Source organism: Patagioenas fasciata, chromosome 12 (genome assembly GCF_037038585.1).
Source record: "Patagioenas fasciata isolate bPatFas1 chromosome 12, bPatFas1.hap1, whole genome shotgun sequence".
Taxonomy (NCBI): Eukaryota; Metazoa; Chordata; class Aves; order Columbiformes; family Columbidae; genus Patagioenas; species Patagioenas fasciata.
This window is the reverse complement of record NC_092531.1, coordinates 11,311,930-11,336,800: the sequence shown is the minus strand read 5'-3', so window position 1 is coordinate 11,336,800 and position 24,871 is coordinate 11,311,930. Positions and strand designations below refer to the sequence as shown.

General features: G+C 39.1%; 1 protein-coding gene across 4 annotated transcripts in view; it reads right to left on the bottom strand.

Moving 5' to 3' along the window:
• Positions 1-24,871, bottom strand: part of THSD4 (thrombospondin type 1 domain containing 4) — a 270,932-nt gene that overhangs the window by 181,540 nt on the left and 64,521 nt on the right. For all 4 annotated transcript variants that reach the window (XM_071813860.1, XM_065847274.2, XM_071813861.1 and 1 more), the window contains exon 6: positions 17,354-17,456. In XM_071813860.1, coding sequence (XP_071669961.1) covers positions 17,354-17,456 — 103 coding nt within the window. The remainder of the gene's footprint in view (positions 1-17,353; positions 17,457-24,871) is intronic.

Below are 24,871 nucleotides of genomic sequence, written 5' to 3'. Positions count from 1 at the left end.
TGTTGTTGGAATTTGTAGAAAAAGAAACACAAAAGAATAATCAGCAGAACAGGGACATTAATGAAGTGGCACTTTGCTAATGGCAGGACATGTCTATGATACCTGTATTTTCACAACTACTTGAATCTTATCTTAAGAGATCCAGTACCCTAGGGCTGTAGAAAAATCCTTCTGAAACTTGGAATTTGTTCTTAACAACACAGCCTTTTCTTCTCTGAAAACTCAACACCTGCTTTCAAATCTCTGTCTGTAATTCAGGCCCCTGCCCTGCATGGTCTGTGGAGGATGGCTGGAGCAGAAAGCGGAGGTAGAGCCTCTGGCATGTACTCGCAGATCAATCTTGCTTATATTATTAGAAACAGCTGTGAAGACAAATGTATATAGATTTTAAGCTGTCTATGGTGTAGGTGCATATGCCAGTTGCCAATATAGGCAACTCCTCAGGTCATCATATTTTCATTGCAACCGATGCCCATGTTAACTGGATTAGAGTACTGCCAGTGTGGAACATGTCCTGCCCTCACTGTGCCTTCCAGATTCAGCAGCCAGCAGCAACTGTGATCAACACCCAACGGAAACAGGTACTTTGGTCAACAAAACCTCAGCTCACGTGTGAATTAAATAAATATTTCAGTAACCAATTATGCAATAAATACCTACTGAAATATTTAGTGAAATTATTGCAACATTGCAATAATTTACTGAAATATTTCAATATTTTAAATGCCGCAATAAATATCAATACATATTACAGCACAGTTTCATACATCGTAAACTGATTAACATTTAGGGTGTACGACATGAGCTATACATACATCCAGCACTTCCTTCATATACAGACACCACACAAGCCTGCCCACACACAATTCCTCAATTAAACTGTGGGGGTGGATTTACCAGCGTATAAATAAGATAAGACTAACTGCTGTTAGGCCTAGCCGCATAGTTTTAAAATCTGTTTGTGCACAGTTCAGTGAACTAAAAAACATATTTCAGTGCTGACTACTGGTAACTGTTTATTTTTGTCTCTTTGTAAACATTTATGCCATGAAAATTAAACTCAGATAAACAGATAGAGGTACACTTCATGAGAATGAATATCAACATGTAAGAATAAAAGCAAAAGCTTATTTGTACAAAAAATTTTGTCTTCAAGAGTCTGCATGCTTCGGGCAGTGCTCATAGGACTTGTGAAGTCAGATAGCTAGCCTGACTTTGAATTTGAAAATACTTTTAAAGTTTTCCACTTTCGATTACTAAAAGCTGCTACAACTGAATTTTAGTTTATCAGCTTGGGATTTTAAACTTCCAGGCATGGTAAAGTTCCTGATTTTTCCACTCCATGTACGCTGAATTGCATTTTTCAGGTCTTCAACACTAACCCACCATTCCTATTATTTCATATGGAAATCTACAAACGTGTTGTCCTCGAGAACGTCAGCCATTGCTGTGACTGGGGCGGCACTGGTAAGAATGCAGATTTCATGTTACTACTGGATGAGCCAGAGCTGCCTTCACAGAACAGCATGTACTAGAAAAAGGGCCAAAAGCAATTTTTCTTCTTTATGCAATATTTTTAATCAATGCAGATTACCCAGATTGAATAATATATGATACTATTAACCATAACAGTAACATTATTAACCAAATCATAAAGAATAGAGCACCCAAGAATAGCCAATAACATGTTTACTTCAGTGGGAAGTCTAAGCCTGAATTTCTGATGCAACTCAGTTCAAACGCTTTTCTTGCTGAACTGGTGCAGAGCGCTGCATCAACCAAACAGTATCATTTCCGTGATGGATGTCCTTCCGGCCATCTAACTAAGCAAAGCATGTTTTGCAAGGTCTAAACCAACATGTATTACAGATGCAGCATTTAGAGGAGGAAAATTTGGGGGAAAAAAAAAAAACAGGATATATTGCAAGGGAATTGGTGAAGCTGACCCTACAACACCAGTGTAAATTGCTTTTGAGGAAAATAGAAACTATGCCACACAACACACCAAATTACTCTCCACATTATTGTATGAGTGCTTTGGAACATGACGGTAGTTAAAAAGTAACCTCAACAGAAATGCATCCAACAGGTGAAAATAAACTAGTGGCTTGTTTTCTCTTTTTATGGTGCCAGTTTAACCACTTCAAAATCCGGCTGCTCTTTTTCTCAAATGACTGGCCATGTGCAGGAATCTCTTGGAAATGACTGAAGCTCAGGAATCCAGTAAGTACTGTTACTCTGGTATTGAAATTTCTTTTCATCTTTGTCTAAGCTGCTCCTGTCCAAGAGGCAACCCACACACAGAACCTCATCAGAAAGATCCCTTCAAAACCCAGGAATCCTTCTATCCCTCCTATGCTAAGGGCATACAGTGGGGAAAAAAAAAAAAAACAAAACAAAACAAAAAACTTTTGTTTCTTATTGCTCTTTTTCTTTCTGTGGCATCACAGAAGTTACAAATTGCAATGAATTCAAAGGTAATGTTCCAAATGCCGATTTTTATTCTAGCATTTCTTCTTAACCTCAGATTCAAAGATTTACGGCTATGACATCCCTCACACGTCCGGCATCATCACTTAATTCTGCCATCTGCACAGTGTGGTTGTACAGCTGAAACCCTTAGGATTTGCATTTGTCTGTATGAACTATGGTGTGTCTTTCAGAATAAAAGTAATTTGACTCTTGACACCTTAATTAGTGCCAATAGTTAAATTCTCACAGTGGAAGAACAATGAAACAAAAAGCTTTTTTGTCTGTAATTTACAGAGTCAGGAACTGCTACAGCCCTGATCTGGTTTTAACTAGACCAGACCAACAGGGTCAGCTCCAAGAGACCTGTACTGAACCGTATCGCTCCGGTCCTGACTGCTCACACTGGTGTGGAGTTTCACCAAATACTCCTACGGCAGCCACTATGTTAACACTGCAACAATACACAGCGACTGTTGCCCTAAGACAAACAGAGCAAAAACTGATATCACCACAAAGCAGAGAAATAATAAGTATCAGTACAACTCATGCCAAATTTTACATAAACATTGATCTGTTGTTTGTTTACAGATGCTTTTGCTCATGTCAGTAATGTTAAAGCACCTCATATGCATTACAGAAAGCCCAGCGGTATAAAAAGGGCATTTTAAACTGAACTTTAGAGTCTGGATCTGGACACAGAAAGATTATCTCACTTTCTCACTGTTAGATAGGAAATCTATGCAAGCCAGATATCTGGTTCTCCATCCCACCCTCCTCGGAATACCAGGTCCAAGTGTCTGAAGCCACATCACCATCAGCCCCAGCCATCCAAGCCCAGGGCCAGCACCCTGTGCTGCCTTTCACCAGATCTGCATTTGGTGCATTATTTATAATTTTATTACTTCAGTTGATCAAAGTAATGGACTAGATGTTGACTTTTTAGCTGTTTTGGCAGCATTGCTGGAGGAACTTGAAATTATTAAGCAGATGTTCTGCAACATAACTGGGGGCTTGTTTTGCTCTAATGAGATACAGTATTTGTTACAATGAAGGAAATTGCTTGTGGATTTGCTATAATGCATTTTACATACACTGGGATACATTTATACTGGAGTAATGAAAAAAAAATACAGTAAAAGTCTATATTACTTTTCAGATCTGATGATGTCACCAGACTTATATTATTATATTTGAAAAAAAGAATAAAAGATCAGGCTCCACTTTTTGAGGTCTGTTTCTGGTTTTATACTTGATATCCACCTCAGTGGTGTAATGGATCCAAACAGTTAGCTCTTTGTGATCTCTCTCCAGAGGGATCACTGCTCCGTTTCAGCAGAACCAACCATAGTGAGTTGTCCCTCCGTATTTTTTAGGCCTCTGACGAAAATTACTCAGAAGCAGATCTCTTCTCTTTGCAGATATATGAGCTAATTTAATGTACGGTTCTCTGGCTCTTTCAAACTTAATTTTAAATATGTGGGTTTGGATTTAAATTCAGAGTTATACAGTGCAATATAGAAAGCAAATTAACACATTCGCAAGTTGACACTGTGGACAAATGCCAGAGATTTGTATCTATCTAAGAGGGAGAACTGATCCAGTAAAATATTAGCAAGAATTGTCTCTCCTTTGTAAAAGACCTCAAACTGTGGCCTAGATATTTATTATGCGCCATGTGTATAAAACTTCCAAGATGTCTAATGGAAACAGAGCACAATAGAAGCCGGTTCTGCTTTTCATTTTATATACTACCACTGGGAATCTCTTTCTTCTGATGTTCATCCACATTATAAGATTTTCTTTCACAGTGGGTAAGATTTTGCTTGCTTTGGAAATAGTAATTCATCATAACAAGAAGGAATATCAAGCATATATATAATAAAATAATAAATGCCAGTCCCAATTACTTATGCTGGTTAAATTGGCAAAATCTTTTTAATTCCCCTCATAACACTCAGCACTACCAAAAACATTAACAGAATACTCCAGAAACACAGGCATGCCTATATTTAAATAATTATGTGCAGCACAGGCACTCACAGTCATATTAATAAGTAACCTCATTTTTCTAGCAGTGAGATCAATGAGAGTTGTAAACTCTGTGCTCCTTTGAAATACTGGGAGATGAAGTTGGAAATGGTCAATCTGAGGGCTCTTAAGGAATGCCATGTTAGAAAATAGGCTATAACACTTAATCCTGAGGAACCCTCTGTAGCAGTTTATCTTTACAACCTCCCATCCCGCCCCGCTCTTAAAAGTTTTGCACAGTGACTCCAGACTAAGACTGAGCTTCGTGAGTCTCAGTAGTCAGCTTGAGCTCCAGGGACTAACCTTGCAAGGCTTTCATCCTGTACTATAAAACAAAAGATAAAGTCATATCCCACAGAAAGAGGTTTTATTAGGATAGGAGAGGCTTCAGCAAATGACTTGCAATTTGTGTTTGCCACAGGCTACAAGTGTGAATCTTACCAGTTAAGCACATTAAGCATCGTTAAGCGGCTGTAACTCACATGCGTGTCTTAAACTTCAGCGCTCCTGGGGCTGCAGCAGACACGGGGACACCCCCAGCAGTGACCCAGGTGTCCCCTAAACCGGTAACCTGCAGTTAGGGCCTTACCTGAGGGAGCCTGGATTTTCTAGTCTGGAAAAAAAACACTGATGCTTTAAGTGCCCTAGGCCATGCTTAAATGTCAACCTACTATTAAAAGACTGCCAGAGCTGAAACCATCTTCTGTAGTCGAGCGGGCTTCCTAAACTCTTCAGCCAGCCACAGTTTCTGGACTGGTGAACTGCCCCCATGCTGCCATTGAGAACTGTGGGCACAGCTTCTGGCCCCACTTGTAGACTGACCCAAACCTCAGCTTGAGAACCAACTCATGAGTTGAAGCTAAAACATTTATAAACTAATCAGGTAAAATCCACACATTTCACAGGAACCAGAACCTGTATATCTACCTTTTCAGTGTATGCAGGTGTTCATTTCTAAAATCCACACAATATTGCAGAAAGTACATTAAGAAAAGATAACTTTGTGCTTACATATTCCAGAAAGCAAAAGTGCACGTTCTACTCCTGAGAGTATGCATGCACAATTTTTGAGTACACAAATGGAAACTATGAATATAAATGTTTAGATTCATATCTGATTCCCTCTGAAGTTCATGTTATCTTCCCTTTCGTATCAGTTGATACTGGAATTGGCTCAAAATGAACAAACCATAAATGAAAAGTATCTTAATATGTAATTCTTCTAACACAATGAAAAATACTCAGAAGAAATCAGACTCTCAAAGTAGATGGGAAAGAGGCTGTGTTTACTAGAACCCTTTTATAGTTCGTTTCTCCAAGAGTTACGTCAGTGTTTGGAGGGTTTTTGAACAAGGAATATATACAGTATTTTTATTTTTTAAAAGGACTGTTAATTCCTAAAAGGTTCAACAGTAGAATAAAAGTTTCATTTAGTATTCACAATTTTAATTGCTCAGGAACACATACAGTAAAACAAAAGACACATGTGAGGAAGGGCTGAAGAAGGAAGTAATTTGGTCTCTGAGACGGTCCTAAACCCCCTTCTTTGTGCACTTGTAATTGTCCACGGAAAACAAGAACACTCTGAATCCCACCGTTACGTGTTTTTGCTTTCCAAGTCCCCACCTGTCCACTCACCCACAGAACCGGCACGGACTCAGCAAACGCTCCTTGAACCTTTGGACAGAGTAGGGACCACAGGTGGATTCTCTGAACTGAGTCATCTTTTTCAAATAAACTGTGACAATTTCTAGTGGATTCCTGAGCCTCCACTGAATGAGGTACATACCAATTCTCTGAGTACAATGAAATCTGGATATTATCAACCCGCAACAAAGTTTTGCAAGGTCAGACCTCAGTTCCGTTCAGGTTTTTAGTTACATGGTGAATTTTCTTCCAAATAACCTCATCCAAAAGCCACCAAAGTGAATGAGAAAAACTCTCACTAACCTAACTAACAACTCTTGGACCATTAGGACCTATAGAAAGTCATATTTCTATCACCTCCCTTGAAGTTCAGCAGCGACCTGAGCGGGAGCACTGAGCCTGCTGCACATGCAGCGCCACGCCAGGACATCCCTGCTGACGGAGCAGATAAAGGGAAAGCTTGTCTGAAATCAAACACATGGAAAATATTAATAAAGTAGGGAAACCTCTTTTCTACTTCATATTCCAAACTTGCTTTATGTATTTTCTCCTTATGTCTCAGTTGTCCATCTCTTTTTAAACATGAAAATAATATTTACCAGGCATTTTTCAATTTTGCCTTCTACCTTAACCAACCCACACTGTATAGAACAAAGTGTTTAAAATAAAGATTACATATTTGACTTTACAAATTGAAAATTGTACAAGAAATATGTTGAATAATTATTTCATACATTTCACAACGAAGATGGAACACATGTTGATAATCCTTTGCTTAATTGTTGCCCTGTTTATTCAATATTCCCCAAAGTTAATGTATAACATATGCTGAAATGATTACACAGTCTTGACCTAGCAGCTCTATTTTATTCTCCAGACTATTTCATGGATCTGGAGACATGGTAAGATCGCTGGGGTTTGTGCAAGAAGTGCACACCTGCAAAACACTCTTAGCTCTAAGGTTTCTCCCATTCTAGTGTACTATACTACAAGAAATGGTTGTGCAGATCTGCGTGACAAGGACTCCTAGGACTACAATCATAAAACTCATAAAAAGTAGTTTCCTTGTGAAGCTGTAAAATACATCTGTTTGGAGCATCCAAGCCTGCTTGTCTCTAGATGCTGCAAAAGGAACTACCATCAAAAAGAACTGATTTACGAGAATTCAGACTAAGATTCATTTTTCATATCCCAAAAGAGATGCAAGAATCAGGATAGGATGCCCTCTTTACATTGGTGTTTTGTTATGAAGAAGCCTAAGGAAGTGAAAGATTTTAATTCAACAGCGAAGGCAAATTTTTGGAGTGACATTTTTGGCTCTGAAGCTTAAGAGATGAGTCGTCCCATGGACAACAGAAGTTTATTCATTTTCAGAAGAACGAATAAAATTAGAGAATATTCTAGTGGAAAAACAAATGTGTTTGGGTTGTTTTGTGTTTTTTCCCATTCAAGTCATAAGTATACGCATTTGCACAGCACCTCTCAGAGACACTTGCACAGTATCAGGTAATGTGTTGATACTGCAGATACAAATACTGATCTGAATCCATGGAGGTCTTGCTGTTGGTAGCAAGTGGAGAGAGTTGAGATAAATTTTATCCAAGTAAGTTTAAAAGTATCTACACCACTCACTTCCACGTGTGCTTTACAAAAATCAAATCTTCCTTCCACGTTCTGTTCTAGCCTAACAATCTTCATTGCTGCACAATCTGGATACAATTTTGTTTCTAAATCTGAGCCTGAAAGCCACAACATCCGTCCTTAACTTTCTGCTCCCACCAAAGGAACTAAGCAGTGTGCTTTGAAATTAGGGTATAAAATTTTTCCTGAAATGTTTACCCAACTCACAATTAATGCAACCAGGCAGGTTAGATACTCTAAAACAGGGGTGTCAAACTCATTTTCACCAGGGGCCACAACAGCCTCGTGGTTGCCTTCAGAGGGTGAAATGTAATTTTAGTATTTAATAAATGTAGCTACTCCCGCATTCATCCAGTGCTAAAATTACATTTGGCCCTTCGAAGGCAACCGCAAGGCTGATCTGGTTCCTGGTGAAAATGAGTTTGACATCCTTGCTCTAAAATGCAATGGTAAATATTGGTCACCTGGATAGAGAAGACAACAACTCTTCTACACCAAAGCTAGGCTAAATTTATCTAAAGCCTGTAAAATTAGGACAGATATGGCTTGTCTCAGCTCATCTCCTTGCTCTCACTTTCCTGCCATCTTAAAAATACGTTCTGTTTACATGGTTTATGTTCAAGTCCACTTTGGAGGGCACTGAGTTTACTGGTGAATGATAACATTCAATGGATTATGTCCTTTCCCATTTTCCTAAAGGCACTAACAACCTTTTTCCAGTTCTTGAGGGTCATTCAGGTGTCCATCCATAAACATCCACATTTTCTTGCTCTCATCCCCCTTAACCCATTTTCTCCTCCAAACACCAATTAGAAAAGTCGAGACACTGAGGTATGCATGATGAACTAGAAACACAAGAACATGCAGAGCATGCGACCTATCCCAGGGGAATGGCTGACTCCGTACATCAGAGTATGGTCCCTGCTTTAAACAGTACAGTTGAAAATACGTATGCAGTACCATTTGAATTGTACCAAACCACAGAATCCCGGGTAAAAGCCAGGCTCTGATGCTGCTAAGCTGCTTACAAATGCAAATCAAAACATGTGTATTAATAAAATTACATAGGAGGAGTAACTATAAAAGGTAAGTTGCCATGTGGAAGCATCAGGTTTCCATATATATAAGTATCTAAGAATATTTTTTTATTAAAGCTTTCTATAGAAGTAGTTACATATTTCAGTAATACACAGGATATTTACAATTTCCAGGTCAAGCTCAACACAACAGATGTTCAGGAAGCAGATTTATTGGTGAAGTCAAAGAAATGCCTCAGATACTTTAACCCAACCATACTTTTAAAGCTTTGCAAACTTCCATCTGCTTTCTCTTGTGATCCATTCACAAAACAGGAATAAAGGGGAAAAAAGAGACATAGTACAAATGAACTTCTTGTTCCACTGCATTTGAATAAATTTCAGTTTCATAAGTGAGAAACATTTCAAAGAGATGTCAGTTTAAAATGAAATTTTCAGTAATGTGTGAAAAATGGATACTTCACTGCCTCGGATAGGATTTCCCATGAGTCTAAAGGAAATCAGAGATCATATTCCATCAGAAGTCAAGAGAAACTGTAAGCCTACAGTGCTTCAGCCCCTGACAGCAATTTCAGGTATATGCTTCAGGATGCCTTATCTTACACTAAACTGCTACTGGCTTCCTGTTCATCTTAACGTAACTCATTTGCTAAGTAACTGTTCCTGAAACAGGTAGACATTAAGACTGATGCAAGTTAAAAGCAGCCCAACAGATAACAGAAAAGGCCAAGTAAAGCAAGCTGCAGTGCGTTTCATGTGTCAACCCACGCTGTATTTGAAGACTGGAAGTCATCAGTTCTCAGAAAATACAAAACAGGACAAAGTTTTCACTACATTTTTCCAAATTCATTTCCTAAATATCAAATCATGCTAGATCATAACCCTGAAGAAAAGTGCATATGAAATGTACACGTGAAAAGCATGTAGAAGGGAATTATATCAGCATAGCTGTTTAACACTTATTTTAATTGATAGGCATAGAGTTAGAATTTTGGTTTGCAGGAAGACACAGAGACCAACTCCTAGACAGTTTTCTTTTCCTACACACATACTACAAACAAGGAAAAAAAACAGGTGGTAGTAATCTCTTTGGTTTTTTGTGATGAAATGTAAGAATATCAATTCTGTTATTACCTATATTCTGTTGTTTCCTATCATTAGATAAGAGTGCTCTATTTGAGTTGTAGCTAATCAACAAATACAAACAGCATCTACTCATTACATTTCAAATCTCCCAAAACTCTGTTGCCTCTTCAACGAATCTGTCTGGCTACAGCATTTCATATGAAACAGGAACAACCAAAAAAAAAAACAAAAAAATTGTCCTGTAAAACAAAGTATGTGCAATTAAAATACAAGCTTCAAGCACAGCTAGCCACAAAATGGAATAAAAGCAATCAAGATTTTTAACAGGTAGAGGCAGGGAAAAAAAAAGCAGAGAAGTATGGTCTATCGCAATGAGAAATTAAGACTTCAAGCAGCTGCCTCACTGAATATAATACCTTGCAGCTGGATGAACTGCAGCACAGCTGGATTATTTCTTGAGATACTGTGTATATACTCAAACGTCTGTATGTCCACTAACTAGAAGCAACTCACTAGAGAAAGTATAAATAAAACAATTAAGACTTCTCCTTGTCCTCTGGGTGAAAAAAATCAGGTTGTCAAAGTATTGCACAGTAAACTAAGAGAATACCAATTCAGCACACTGTATCCTGAGCCACAAGGAGCTGGCAGCTACAAATGAGGAAAGGTCAAGAGTTCAGAAGCCGGGATTCAGCCACCTTTGCTTCTCCAGGCCTGTGCTCCTTTAGCCAAGAAACCACAGGCACCAGCGCCTACCTCGCTAATCCTACTCAAGGATGAATCCTCTCATTACTCTAAGCTGAAGCCTCATTTCCAGTTAACCTATAGAGATTATGCAAATATTATGTTTCTCTGTATATATCAAACTTTATAATGCTTCTACAACGGTAAGATGTAATGAAATCCAGCGATAGACACTGAATGAATGCTTGCACTAGTAACGTACATATAAACAATATATATCTATAACAACTTGTTTATACACATATCTCATAATCTAACAGAAGAAAAAACTAAACAATTGAAAATAAGCATAATATATTCAGAGTTGGCCCAGAATATTCCCCGATTTGCAACTCCACACAACATCCAATAGGCCACATTTATATCTGGCCCCAAAACTTGCTGCCAAATTGTTTGCACATATTTGGTATCTATATACAAAATAGCCACATATAAGAAAAGAAAACTTAAAAGCAACTTCCAGAAATCTGACAAGAGAAGTGTTACCTGTCAGAACTTTGATATTAATTTAGCAGACTTACAAACACTCCCAGAGAGGGATGTCCTGAGGTTCACTAGTTCTAGTGGATGATTTCTGTGGACCAATGATATGGAAAATGTTCTACAAAACATCTTATTGATGAGACTTTAGAACCGAATAAATGTTGTCCTCAAAAGTCTATATACCCTTGTCTGCATAAAGCTGAAGCAAATTAATCAAAACCTCCCAAACCCTGAAACATCAGCAAAACTACTCTGTGCCCACAGCTGGTTGTTGAGGTTCTGCAGGCAGTGTCTGCACTGACTTGTTAATGTTATTGGCCCTCTCTGCCTGATGGCTGTTCCATCCCAGAAGTGCTCAATGCTATTAAGATTTTTAAAAGACCAAGATTTTTCTAAGATCAATTAGGTTTTTCTTCCATTTTCTATTTACTTGAATCGTATTAATCAGAGTTCATTCAGTGTCTTCAGTGTCATCAATTACAGAGGCCTGGAGAAGTTTCTTGGCAACTTAACATCTCAAGTTGGGCCACTACATTTTCATATGTTATGAGAAGATATTTTGTCATTCAAAATGAGTGAAATCTGTTGTTCCAAACCCAGCAAGAAAAAACATGAATAAATAAATGATAAATGTAGTGGCCCTGCATTAGTCTTCAGTCTCCATCCTAATCCCTGGAGGTGTTTAAAAGACACATAGATGAGGAGCTTAGGGACATGGTTTAGAGGTGGATTTGGCAGCGCTCAGTTAACAGTTGGACTTGATGATCTTAAAGGTCTTTTCCAACCAAAATGATTCTGTGATTCTAATTGCAAAAACAAAATCAGTCTAAGTCATAAATGCCTCTTATCTGACACAACATACTCACGTTGCAATATTTCCTAGACACCCATGGAAGTTATACCTTTCATTTTCTTCAGAGCTTGTATTTTTCACAGCTATAGCTGGGAGACATCCACAGCTAGAAGCCAGGTTACCAGAAGGTATTTTAAAACAAGAGCAAACTCAGAAAGGATTTTACCACACACACAGATTTACTTCTACAGTGATTTCTCCTTTGAACATAATACAGGCTTCAGGATGGAGAGCTGATGGGAAAGACGTTTTAAAGAAAGAGTATCACGAAGCCCAGCATAAAACCGATGCAGACCAAATCTCCTTCCATCAATTCAGAGTTTGGATTCTGCTACATTTCAAGGAAAGAGAAACCGGCTGAAATTGCCCAACCGCCCTGCCACAAGACTGGCTGCTGACACCCCACGCCTCTTTCACTCCTCTTGATTTTGAATCACACATTGGGGTGTCCATCAGCAGTCAGGTTTAGCAACAACAGGACTGGAGGAGGCTGGGGACCCGTTTTTCACCCCACAGAAAATGCAGCAGTGACATTAGTACCACTTCATATACACTACTGCTATTGTTATCCCAGTTGAAGCTCAGCCTCACCCTAGCCCTGCTCCAAAAGGAGATGTGCTGTATGGGCTCCACACAATTCCTGTGTCTCAGCAATCAAACAGGAAAACGAAGAGGAGTCCTAAGAGGAAGCCAGACCTGGTAAGTGGAAGGAAACGAATGAACTCTGGCAGGCTTTGCAGAGATCCCTCTCGCTGCTGGAGCTGTCCCGGCGCAGGTGGAAGGTGCTGCCCCGAGCCCGGCCCGCGGGACCCCACAGGGAGCAGAGGCCTCTGCCTGCGCTGTGCAGCCCCCGGTTCCAGCCACTGCCTGCCAGCAACAAACCATCCAAACAGCTTTCAACATCTGAGCATGGCTCTGTTCCTAGAAACTCCTCTGGCTCAATATAGTGCTTTAAGCCAAAGACATCTTGACATTACCAAGTGGAACTGAATCATCTGTACAGCCACAACCATGATGATCCTATAACAATGTCCTCATTCCTATTATTAGCTTTGTTAGATAGTGTCCAGCAAGCTTTAACACAAGCTACAGCTGCATACGGAAAATAACAGGCACATTCGAAACAGCAAGAATTCCTGCCGTCAGTGTGATGCAGGTAAACAAGCGTGCTGCCCTGCAAACAGGCACATTCACCTGGAAGGGCAGTATGGAAACAAAAGCTGGTTTTCAACAAAAAGCAAACAAAAATGTTGTTTGGAGGAAATGCTTGGTCAAGTCTGCATTTTAGAAAATTTCCCATTGAAATTTTGCTCTAAAATAACAAAATGAAAAAATTCTCAAAAAATAAACCAGAATTATTTCCATGAAAATTGTGCATTTCTTTTACTACCAGGGGAGAGACGAAAGCCTCAGTATCTTTTAGAGGCAAAACATGTCTGACTTTCAGTGGACCAGGCTCTGATTTGCAAAATCCTCTTTTTTAAGAAAGTGAAATTGTCTCTCAGGAGAAACTGTTCAGACTTTGCAGTCTTTTTCTGCTCATAAATTGCTATGTTTGAAAGGAAGAAAAAAGCCAAGTCCCTAGATAATAGATTTTTAGTAATTTCAAGTTTGAAACGTTGGAGATGCAATCACAGCTCCTCCCAGGCTCCAAAGGTCTCTTGCCCTTGCAGAGCAGGCAGAGGCGCTACCAGGGCTGCCCTGGCTGGTCCCACGGCACAGAGCAGCGCAGGCGGGACAGCCGAGCATCCCTGCAGGACTCTGCGTCCCGCAGAGCAGGGCGCCCTGCACAGCCACCGCTCGCCCTTTGTGCAGGGGTGATCCCACTGCTGTGACAGCAACCCATGGCTGGGGCTGCAGGAGAAAAACCACTGTCTGGTACAAAAGCCTGGCTGTTGTTATCAAACAGAACTCAAAGCAAGAGGGCCTGCAGTTGTTGATTTGAAAAGACTAGTTGACGATGTATTTTGGATACATAGGACTATCCAGATATCCTCCTGAAGATGAAGTATCAGACAGATTTTCCTGGAGAGGACTTTATTTCTTCTTTAACCTTATACGGGATCTCTGACAAAAAAAAAATCCGCAGTTGTCTCCCTCCTTTTTAAAATGCAGTTGTTCTTCACTAAGAGAGTCTCCTATGGTCAGATTCCCACTGAGTTACCTTTTCCAATGAGCCAATATGTTTTCTCCTTTAAATAGATTTTTTTCATACAGCCATCAAAATATCAAACACTTGAGTTTAGGAGTTTTTCACCACAATTAAAAATAAAAGTGTTCTGAAATAATGAGTTCAAATTTAAAGAGTTCAATTACCAGAATGATTAAAATATTTACTGCTTCTGCAGATTTAAGCTTCCTTACAGGGTTTATGGTCATGTCACTGTGACGTTTTCCCTCTGTCACAACTGGATGTTTTGTCTCAAATCCTGCCCTTAAAGTAATTATGTGCTATTAGTTCTCCAACACAAGCTAGGGTTTTTTCATTAAATACTCTAAGTTCGTAGGCTTTATAGTCCCTTTAATATGGCTTTTTTAATAAAGACAAAAGTTTGTGTTGGACCAGTAGCACATAAAACAGGGGTTAGAAATGCAGCTGCACCAATCTGAACAAGAGAGAAATAAAAATACATGTATTTTTCAAAAATAATAATAACTACACTGAAGTCACCATCAATACAGAGTTGCAAATTATGGTTTAGCTACCCTTATCCATCCAATGTAAACATTAGGAGCAAGCGGTGCTATGCAGGGGAGAGAAAAAGAAATTATTGTGGCATGGTTTAGATCCCCTGAGTCATCTTTCCTGGCAGAGGGCAGAGTGAGTCAAAGCTGCTGTGCAGGAAGCAAGGAAGTGGAGATGGAGGTGGGCTGAGTTGGCTCAGCATTGGCTGCGTCTTCCCAATAGCAGCTTGAACAGGGATGTATCAAAGCTAATGCACTGTAAGTCTTTGGGGACACATTGTAGGAGAAGTCAGGCTGTCTGCAGAACATGCCTTCAGCCATAGGGTACCAAATTATTTTTTCTGCCTAAATGCATGGTACAAAGTGCCAAACCTGTACAGCTCTGAAACTTCTTTTTGGGCAACTTTACAATGTCTAACATGACTTTAATTAAAAGTATAGTATATAACTCATAATTTAAAATAAAGAGGCATAGCTCTGCAAGTCTTCACTATACCCACAACAGACCAAACCAGAACTGAGACATGACTACATTAGAAATAAATATTATTAGATCAGTTTGAAGTCAGATATGGGCCTACCTGAATCTGCACTGACTTGTGTTGAGCTGTAAGAAATAGGTAACAACTGTGGATCAAAGCTGTTCAACTAAAGGACCTACATAGAACATGCCAGCACATCAAGTACCCATGGAAATGTCCATTTCTGGGTACAGGAAAAAGGAACTTCACATGTTTGCAACACTCCTTCAGTTCCCTGAAAAATAAATAAACAATGACTTCTAATACTTCCTTTAGCACATCTTTGGAAGGGTCTTCATTGTTACGAAACAGGCATTTTGCCTTTGTGCAATGAGGCAAGGCACAGAACACCGAAAGCTGGCTCAGAGCGAGCTATTCACACAATGCAGTCCAGCAAGGGGCTCCCCAAGTCCCCAGGAGCAATGCAGTGACAGCAACATGCGCTGTGTTCCAGCTGGCCGGCCCAGCTGCAGCCATACAGATGTGCTGGTCAGTGTTTTCACTTCTATACTTAATGTCAGGCTCTATACTACAGGATAGATATGACCTCAGTTTATTAACAGCAAAAAAATCACCAGTGGTTATCACTCTTTTTTCCTTCTAAACCTGTTAGGATGAAAGGAGGGGGAATAAAAACATGAGAAGGAGGAGGAATCCCTCCATCATGAAAGAAACCAGCCATTCCTTTTCCAGTCCCTTATTCTGCCTTCCTTTTGGAGCTGGGAAAGCAACCTAGCACAATGAGTTAAAGACTGTAGGAAACTAAAACACACGCAGAGCACCAGCTGCCCCAGAGCAAATCACTGAGAATGAAGATGTGCGTAATCAGGTAAATCTTGCCACTACATCGATTTTAGGACATATAGGGGCAGAGCACTGCCATAAAGACAAATCATAGCACACTGAAGCCTTTATTTGTGACGAAGTCCTCTGGCAAAGAGACATTCCTGCAAACGCTGGCTGTAAGCCATGACATAATGTATTACTTCTATTTAATTGTGTGACTTCGTATTATATGTAGGTACTAACACAGATGGCAATAAAAGCCATATTCAAGAGACGTTTTAAAAATATATTTAAATTCTCTTCCTTCTACTTTGTTCTTCTCAAATCTAGAAAGGATAAGCAGATGGGCCCACATCCTGCATTTTTAAATTCTAAGGTGAGACTGTGTCTCCATTTGGAGAGGAGATGGCACAGAACAGGTGGCACGGAACACAGGCAGCCTGGGGGTGAAGGAGTCTGTGGGTAAGAGAGTCATCACTGCACCCTCTGCTAGTGATTCACACTCAGTGGTAGAACAGCTTCAGAACAACAAAGCTAGAGTAATAAGTCCATATAGTGTGGACCAGCTATATGTAAATCCTCTTTGGTCTTTGAAGTTTTGTGGAAAACAACTTTTTTAAAAAGTTAATTTAAAAAATAAGACATGAACTAAATTCCTCTGAATCCAGAGACATATTTGAAGAATAAATTATTTACCTCATAAATCTCAACTGAGGTGCAACTCCATTGCTTTTGTTTACAGAAAGACAAACAAAACAAATAATATACAACCCACAACTGACTGAAACGTTATCCTGCAAGGGTGAGGACTCCAGAGGGTTGGCGGACCACTACCAGAGCTGCTGCTGCTCTGGGTTCCAATCGGCTCAACATGCCGCTGGGGAAGTTCACAGCATGGGCATCCCTCCCATAGCCCCCATCCAGTCAAACATACCATCAGAAAATACAAATTAGACAGCTAGACAGTCCTGAAACGAATGCATAAGAACCCTGAGTCACATGCTAAACTGGCATAAAAAAGATAAATCATTTACTGAAATAGGGCCATATTGAGCCTTTGTCATCAAATGCAAATACATTAAAAAAAATATAGTTAACAGTGTAGTAGCTGAAATACTGTTGCAAAACTACACAGAGCCAACGATATATAACAGTCAAAGTAGGACTTACATGCTTTCATTCCTGTAAAATACAAGAAATATTGATGTGAGTTTATCTAATTGTCTGGCCACTAATAAATGCAGCAGACAGAGCAAAATGAGCAAGACTCAAACAGTCAAAGCCCAACGGCTTTCACTGAGTAAAGATCACATTTGTCTTTCCAAAACACAATGTGTATAACAATGCGAAACCAAGTTGTCTTCCCTTACCTTCTGCAAAAGGTTCCCATTCATAAAATCGACCCATAAATGGTTTGTTATTGTACGATGCACATTGTACCTCTCTGATATTTCTGCTGCTTTCAGGACACATCTGTTTAAACAAACAAACAAAAAAAACCCAGAGACTTTATAATCAGCAGTAATGTTATTATTGCTTTCTTAATTCACTTTAGAAGGTTAATGCGGGCATTGCCAAATTCTAATCCACATGACTAACATTAACATCAGGAGACACCTTTTCTTTAAAACAGGTAACAGTGTGCTTTTAAGCAACAGTATCAAATGTGCCTGTAAAAAACAAAGAATTTGCAGAGGTGATGGAGCAACAGTTCTACAAAAAAAAGCAATGTTTTTACTGAGCTGTCATTTTCCTCAGCAAAAGATGACACTTCAAGATAAATTCAATAAAATACATCTGAATTATTTCCTTTCCCCAACAGCTTCACATTTTTCATTATTAATTTTCTGGGCTCAGATTCAACACAGTTGAAACACTAAACATACATGATTCCACAAGTTATTAAAAGCTGGCCACACCAGCTTCTAATTCTCATCCTAGGCTTCAATTACCACTTTTTTATTTCTACATGCTGCTGTTACAGTCATTGCATTTCTTTGTATTTTAACTTGTGACTTCAACTGCTAGCATCAGAGTTCTTGAGGCTAAATAGTGGGGAGAGCCTCCCTCTTCTATACAGGTACGTGCATACACACACACATATCGAGGCAGGGCAAGTTTTACAGACAGAAGTAACATCTTTTATTAGGTCACCTGCAGTGCAAGCCTTTGGCAGACAAGCCTTGTTTAGATGTGAAGCAGATTTCAAAAGTAAATACAAGTTAAATACTTAAAACACTTAATTGCTTTGCTCTGCCTGTATCCTCGCACTACAGCAGCTACGGCAAAAGACTCCTCCGTGTGTGGGCACACACCAAGGGGATAAAGATTTCTAGAAAACGCGTGGGGTTAATTCTATGCTTGAAGAAAACAGAGAAGCTTTGGTCACAGATGCATTTTTTTTCAGGTAGCCTTTAGATGACCAAAATGGCTGCTAAAAACATTATTCAAGAACAGTAGAAACTGCACGCAGAACTAGACTGGATTTTTTTTTCTATAGGAGACAGATTTCAAGGGAAAACTAGAGACAACATTGTATGAAAGCAGCATGGCTAAATAACTGTGCCTTTGAAGGGAGCAGCAAGGGAATCAGTAAGAAGAGCTGTTGTTGCAACTGCAAGTCAGTTCTATATTTGTATAGGGGAAAGTCTGGTCATCTTTGCACGGCGGGTCCCAGAGGAGCTCTTGCTTTGTACCCACCATTTACATACAAAGATGTTGTAACTGGATCAGTGAGACATCGAAGTCAAGAGTTTTCAAGAGGGCCATAAACTACCACAGGCATGCCTGGGGGAAGGTTCACGGACTACTTTATCTTCCTCTAGAATCACAGTAACAAATCTTCTAGAATAAACAATGTTCCTGGCCAAATGGCCATCTGTGCTTTGCTCGCCCACCCTTCTGAGAGCTCCAAGTACACACAAATATTGTTTTCCTCAAAAAAAACTCGTAACAAAAATATAAAAAAATAAAAACAAAAGCCTCCCTGAAAATAGGACCATGAGCCACCAAACTACATCAGAAGGGTGGGACCAAAAGTCTTTCTAGTGCCAAATGAATAAAGCAAAGGTATATTCCCACGGTTGGATACACATCCTCACGGCTGTGACCCAGCACTGCAGCGAGGGGAACTCGGCCACAACCACCAGCTTACATTTTTCAGGGAAACCAATTATAGCACACATCGTAAAGGCGAAGCGACAGAACCCGAGCTGGCATAAATTACAGCCACTACATTAAATTAGAGCAGAATGCCATCATTTTGCACCAGCAAAGAACCCAGCCTGAAGGGTTTCTTTTTGGGACGCTTTTCCCTTTTTTTTTGGCACGTATTTTCTGACAGTGTATTGTGAAGCTTTGTTGTTTCTTCTTTTCCTTCTCTGAGCCTTGAGCTCATGCTCTTGTGTACCAGTATTTCTGGCTCATAAACCATTTCCTGTACAGCCCGTCATACCAACTGCAGACAATGTATGAATAAAGGGATCAAAATATTCATTGTTGTTGCCAAAAACCAGTGACACTCACCTCTTCTAAGATGATTTTTATATAGCTACAGTTTCTGTTTTTAAACGGACTGAAAGTGGCCCACAGGACTGAGGCCCCATTGCTTTAAAGAAGGACAACGGACTGTCGAATACACTGAGCACTGGGTGGATCAAGAAGAAAAGGCTACCTCAGGAACGTCCCTGCTGTTTTAAAAGCCTCAGCTCAGTAACATCCCTGCTACTTTGAAAGTCTTAGCTCAATTGTCCTTCCTTCATTTCTTTCATCAAAGTTTCATTGTAAACTACAATTTTGAGTAAATCTTGATATAAAAACAGGATGACCTTTTTAGATATTTGTAAAAACAAAAAATTAAATCTCCTTTTTAAACCAGGTCTGTGAAGGCCAGATCAGCAAAAAAATATATGTTGCATCTACAAAGATAAGGCTCAAATGCCACCATGTAGAGGCATCAATTATATAGAAAACCATATGCTGGGAGAGGTTTTTATTATGATTATGATTATGATTATTATTATTATTATTATTATTATTATTCTTTCAGTTGTGCACTATAATGTGAGAAACAGTGTTTAGAATCCATAATTTTGTATGTTTTTAGATGACTGGAAAAAACAATGCTGTAAATTAAGCATGGGGGACTTTATACAGCTAAGTACCTTCAAAGTGCTGCACATTTTCACACAAGCTAAGATCCTTTCACAGCTTCCACTGCTGCATTTTGATGTGGCTGTTTCAATGACTGTCATCACATCCCGGCCAACTTTCCCTCCCGTACTTTCCGAATGTGAAGTTAAGGTAGCAGCCCAGTACTGTGCTGATGAGGCAGGCAGTGCTTCAGACAAAACTTTTTAGAACTGCCCCTGTGTGTTTCGGGACCTCAGGCCAAATTTCTTTAAATGCACTGTGTCTGCAGTTGATAGAAACTTTGCACTTCTGAAACAGTAGCTTTATTTATGCCTCAATTTCATCTGAGATATGCAGGTATGAAAGTATGCTGAAGGACAGCAACACACAGTACTTCTCTTTGTCATGTTCCATTACAGCTTGCTTGAAATGAGCTGCTAGTACAGCCAAGACTATAACACAAAGAAATCACCCTACTTGCTTTTTAGCTTTTGGGAAACTTTCAAAAAGCAGAGGTTTTTAAGAAATATTTGACACTTCGGTTAATTAACCAAGTGCTGGCAAAAGCCCAGCAAATGACCAGCCAGCAGCAGATGTGCACTCACACGGGATGCACGCCTGCCCTTAGCAAAGCTGTTTCAAAGCTGCACTGAGATAATGCCTTTCTGGACATGCAGAAATGGGTCGTTTTGATCCCCAAACCACCTCAAAAGGCAATTAAAACACTGACTAAGATTTTTGGCAATTTTTCATTCTTATGACCTACAGTAACTGGCAAACTTTTTCCAAGGTCCCATAGTCCTTCTAGATTCTCCAGGCTCAAGCATAATTAATGATTAATATTTTCTATGTGTGCAATACTATATATTAAATTAAGACTAGGTAATCTAGTTGTACTCTAGTTTTCATTTCTGCAGTGGTTCTATCTAATCATATCAATCATTTGACCTTCCAGAAGATAAACATATCTCCAATGAAAGTAAAAATACTTGTTTCTGAAACAGTAATCTGAAGATTCTTCTTTCACACTTTCTTTTCCAGAACATACTCTTAAAAGTCCTTGCTAAGGTGTTTCTCTTTGCATTGCCACAGAATATGCACACACATATCGCTGTTACTTAGAATCAAGGCAACCCACTTTTGTCTAACTGAACACACACTGGAACACAGCAACACATCCATTTAAACTACTGGAGACTCCGCTAATAGTTCTAATTTTTTTAAATTATCACAGAACATGAAGACGATTATCTGCCAACTAAAAAAAGAAGGTATATTAAATGTGTCCAGATATCTGTGGTACAAAATATCAGGCAGATTGTTTATAAAAATGGAATTGATGCTTTTGAAAAACAAAAATACGCAAGAAACTTTAAAATGCAAAATTTTTAAAATGATGTGAAGAACAGCAGTAAAAGTAGTGCTAGCCAGCTCTAGTTACAGTCCATGACCACAGACAGGACACTATAAACGTCTGGCTTGACATGGAATGAAAATTAACATCTGTGAATGCAGCAGTATCTGGGCAAGTTTATGAGGAATGAGCACCTGTATTGCTGAAATCTCAGCACTGCCTCAAGCAATCAATTTACACCTCCATGTCTGCTGCAATGGTGTTTCAGCTCAGTTACGACAATCATCACCAACTACTTTCTTTACTAGCCAGACAGAGATGCTGAAGTGATGCAGAGTCCAAGGGAGCGAGTCACACAGCATCACAGCCTTTCTCTTTTCCCACACTGCTTTCAAGGGGCTGCCTGTCACAGATGGGAAAACCAAAAATCGTCGTATTTCTCCCTAGATTCCATTCAGCTGGCAATGATCTTGTGTATGGAGCGAGGCAGACAATCGCTGCAGAGCTGCACGCTGGTGCCTGCCCGCCCAAGGCACGTGCTGGCTCCCGCAGCCATGGGAAGGGAACTGCCACCATCTCTGTCTGGAATCAAGAACCCTGTTTTCCACTAATGATTTCAGCTTTGCACCAAGGAAGTCCTCTGAATTTAACTAGAAAAGTCCTCAAAGTGTTAGTCAAAACTCATCTTTATTAATTTTGCAACATAGACAAATAAGACATAATGCACAATGTGGCAAGTGCGTCTATTACTGCTTTATCCTTTTTTCCGCTTCTATTGTACTTGAGAATGAAAACACAGTATGTCTAATAACAGGGAAGAAAGATCAACCAAACAGATGGAAAAAGAAGTACTTCTGCTTAACTTTACAGGTCTGTGGTTTTTTTAAAAAAAAAAATCTTACTGACAGATCCATCTGATTAGATTGAAATAACTTATTTTATTTAAGATTTTCAACAACTTGTAAAGGATTCAATCCAGCTTTGGTTTTAAATAGAATGTTAGCCACTCATCCATCCCACACAAAGCATCTACACTGATCTAATGTGCATGACTGGAAACATTTGGCACTATAAGCAAAGGAGGGGCTCACCAAAGAGCTACAGTAGGAAAATTAACAGTACCATTCCTCAGTAGTATCAAAAATGTGTCAAGGCAATCAGCTATTTCTTTTTATTGCTAAAATTTTACAAAAGTTGTTCTAAAAAACCCCAACCAAGCAAACAAACAAAAAAAAATTACCTGAGAAACAATTATTGGTTTCTACAAGAGCTAAGTTCAACAATCAGAAAATGGAAGAAAAATGCTGAAAACAGACCATGCTGGACCAAAGAATCACCTGGTGTAAAGTGATACGCAAGTATGCTGTGGGAGTCAGAGCTGCATTCACACCTGCCAATGATCCAGCCTGTTGACTGCTGCTCGTCTTTGTTTGAGCCAGCAAAAGACCAGATGACTATCAACTCATTCCAAAGCAACTTTTTTTCAAAATGTAATTATTATTTTACTGTCCCAAATTTCTTTTAGTGCCCAGTTCCCTGAGGGATGTACTTCAGCATTGAGACTGGAGTGTGCATAGGATATTCTTTACGTGATCCCAATCAAGCATCAGGAGCTTGGCATTTGCAACAGAAATCATAACTACTCTGTACAACGGCTGTTCTCGGTCTCAGCAGTGGTATCATTTTTCTATATAAATACACTGCATAAAAAATTCCACCAAATACAAGAATCCCCCCATTCAAATATCTATTTATAGAAACACTACATAATGCTCAAGGTGCTTAAACTGCACACTACTGCCTCATTTAATGGGAAATCAATGAAAAGTTATTTCCATCTGACACAACTTGGCTCAAAGTCTGAAGAATGCCTTAACATGGAAGCTTTCAGCCTTGCTGCTGATTCAGTGTCTCATCTGTCTACATTGCTCAAATACATCTGAAAAACAGAGAATATTTTAATAGTCCTCCTCAGAAAATGTCAGGTTTATGTACTAAGGATAGTTGCTTCCATATAGTAGTAGTAGTATTCTTTACACTAGAAAAATCAGCCACTCCAAAATGCTTCGAAAAGCACCACCAATACCAGGTTTGAAAGACCCTGAGACAAACTCATACTTGAAGCAACTCTAGTAAAATCAACAGACATAAAGTAAAGATCATATATCAAGACCTCGCATTTTGAGGGAAATTATGTCAATGTGATAAAACATCTACTCCAGGGTTCCCAGCAGTATTGTACTTCACTTTTAAAAAACACTGCTCTTGGAGCAGTCTGTTCTTTCTGGAGTGCAGTCTCTTCGTCACGTAGGTTTCACTACTTTACACTTTTATTATACCAGCTTCCTCAGTGGGAATAATCCTCTATCAGTTTTAATTTCAAGGGAAATTCAATTGCACGCATTCCATTTAAATGACTGGCCTTTCCGTGGGAGGAGGGACTACCTGAACGCTCCCAGCAGAAAGACTGAAAGTTTAGGGAAGTTTCTCATTTGTATTACTATAATATTCCACTTTTTAATTAAAAATTCTTATTACAGCAATAATCACAATATTCTTAGCGAAGAATCTCTATTCTAAGTGACAACCAGGCAACACAAATGTTTATGCAGTGTTATATGAGGCACAAATGTTCAGGCACAAATGTACAAAATGTACAGATGTTACTACGTCTAGAGTAAATTCTGGTACGTTCATTGAGACAATGCATTTTGCCTTTTTTTTTTAAAGAAAAGAAAAAAAATACCTACATTGAGGAACAATTTGCTTTCAAAAAGAAAAAAAAATATAATAGTTGTAGAGCAGTAGAAATATAGCTTAAAAATTACTGGGAGTTTGCAGGAGCCAAGTGAAACAGAAATTGAAGCATTATTCATATTTTAGAGTGCTTGATTCCATCAAAAATGAGGTTTTGATACAATACACTCTTACACTCTTTCTGCAATATATTCTTCCTTCCTCGGTCATACTACCAAAAAGGCACCTTAAACTAACTAGCAGATACATTTACCATATTTTATAATGCTTTGGTGCAGCAGCAGCTATACAGACAGCACTGTCCATTTACTTATGAGTTCATCAAACTTTAACTGTTCAGACTAAAACTTTCCAGTCCTGGTGTCTGCCTTAGTCTCATTTTTTTGACTGAAGTATTTGATTCAATAAGAGTCTGAAGAAAAAGAAGAGGGAAGAAGTGTTGTTATTTTTCCCATGCTTCAAATATCCTGTTTGGTTTTTTTTTTTCCAAAATATAAGCACCTGTTTTATTTGAATGAGTGAAGTGAAGTCAGCCATGAAAGCAAGGGGTTTTAGTCAAGAATGCATCCTCTCCCTTTTAGATGGAAATACATCCAAATATAGTCAGGCCAAAAGATACTAAAAAAAAAAATATCCCACAATCATA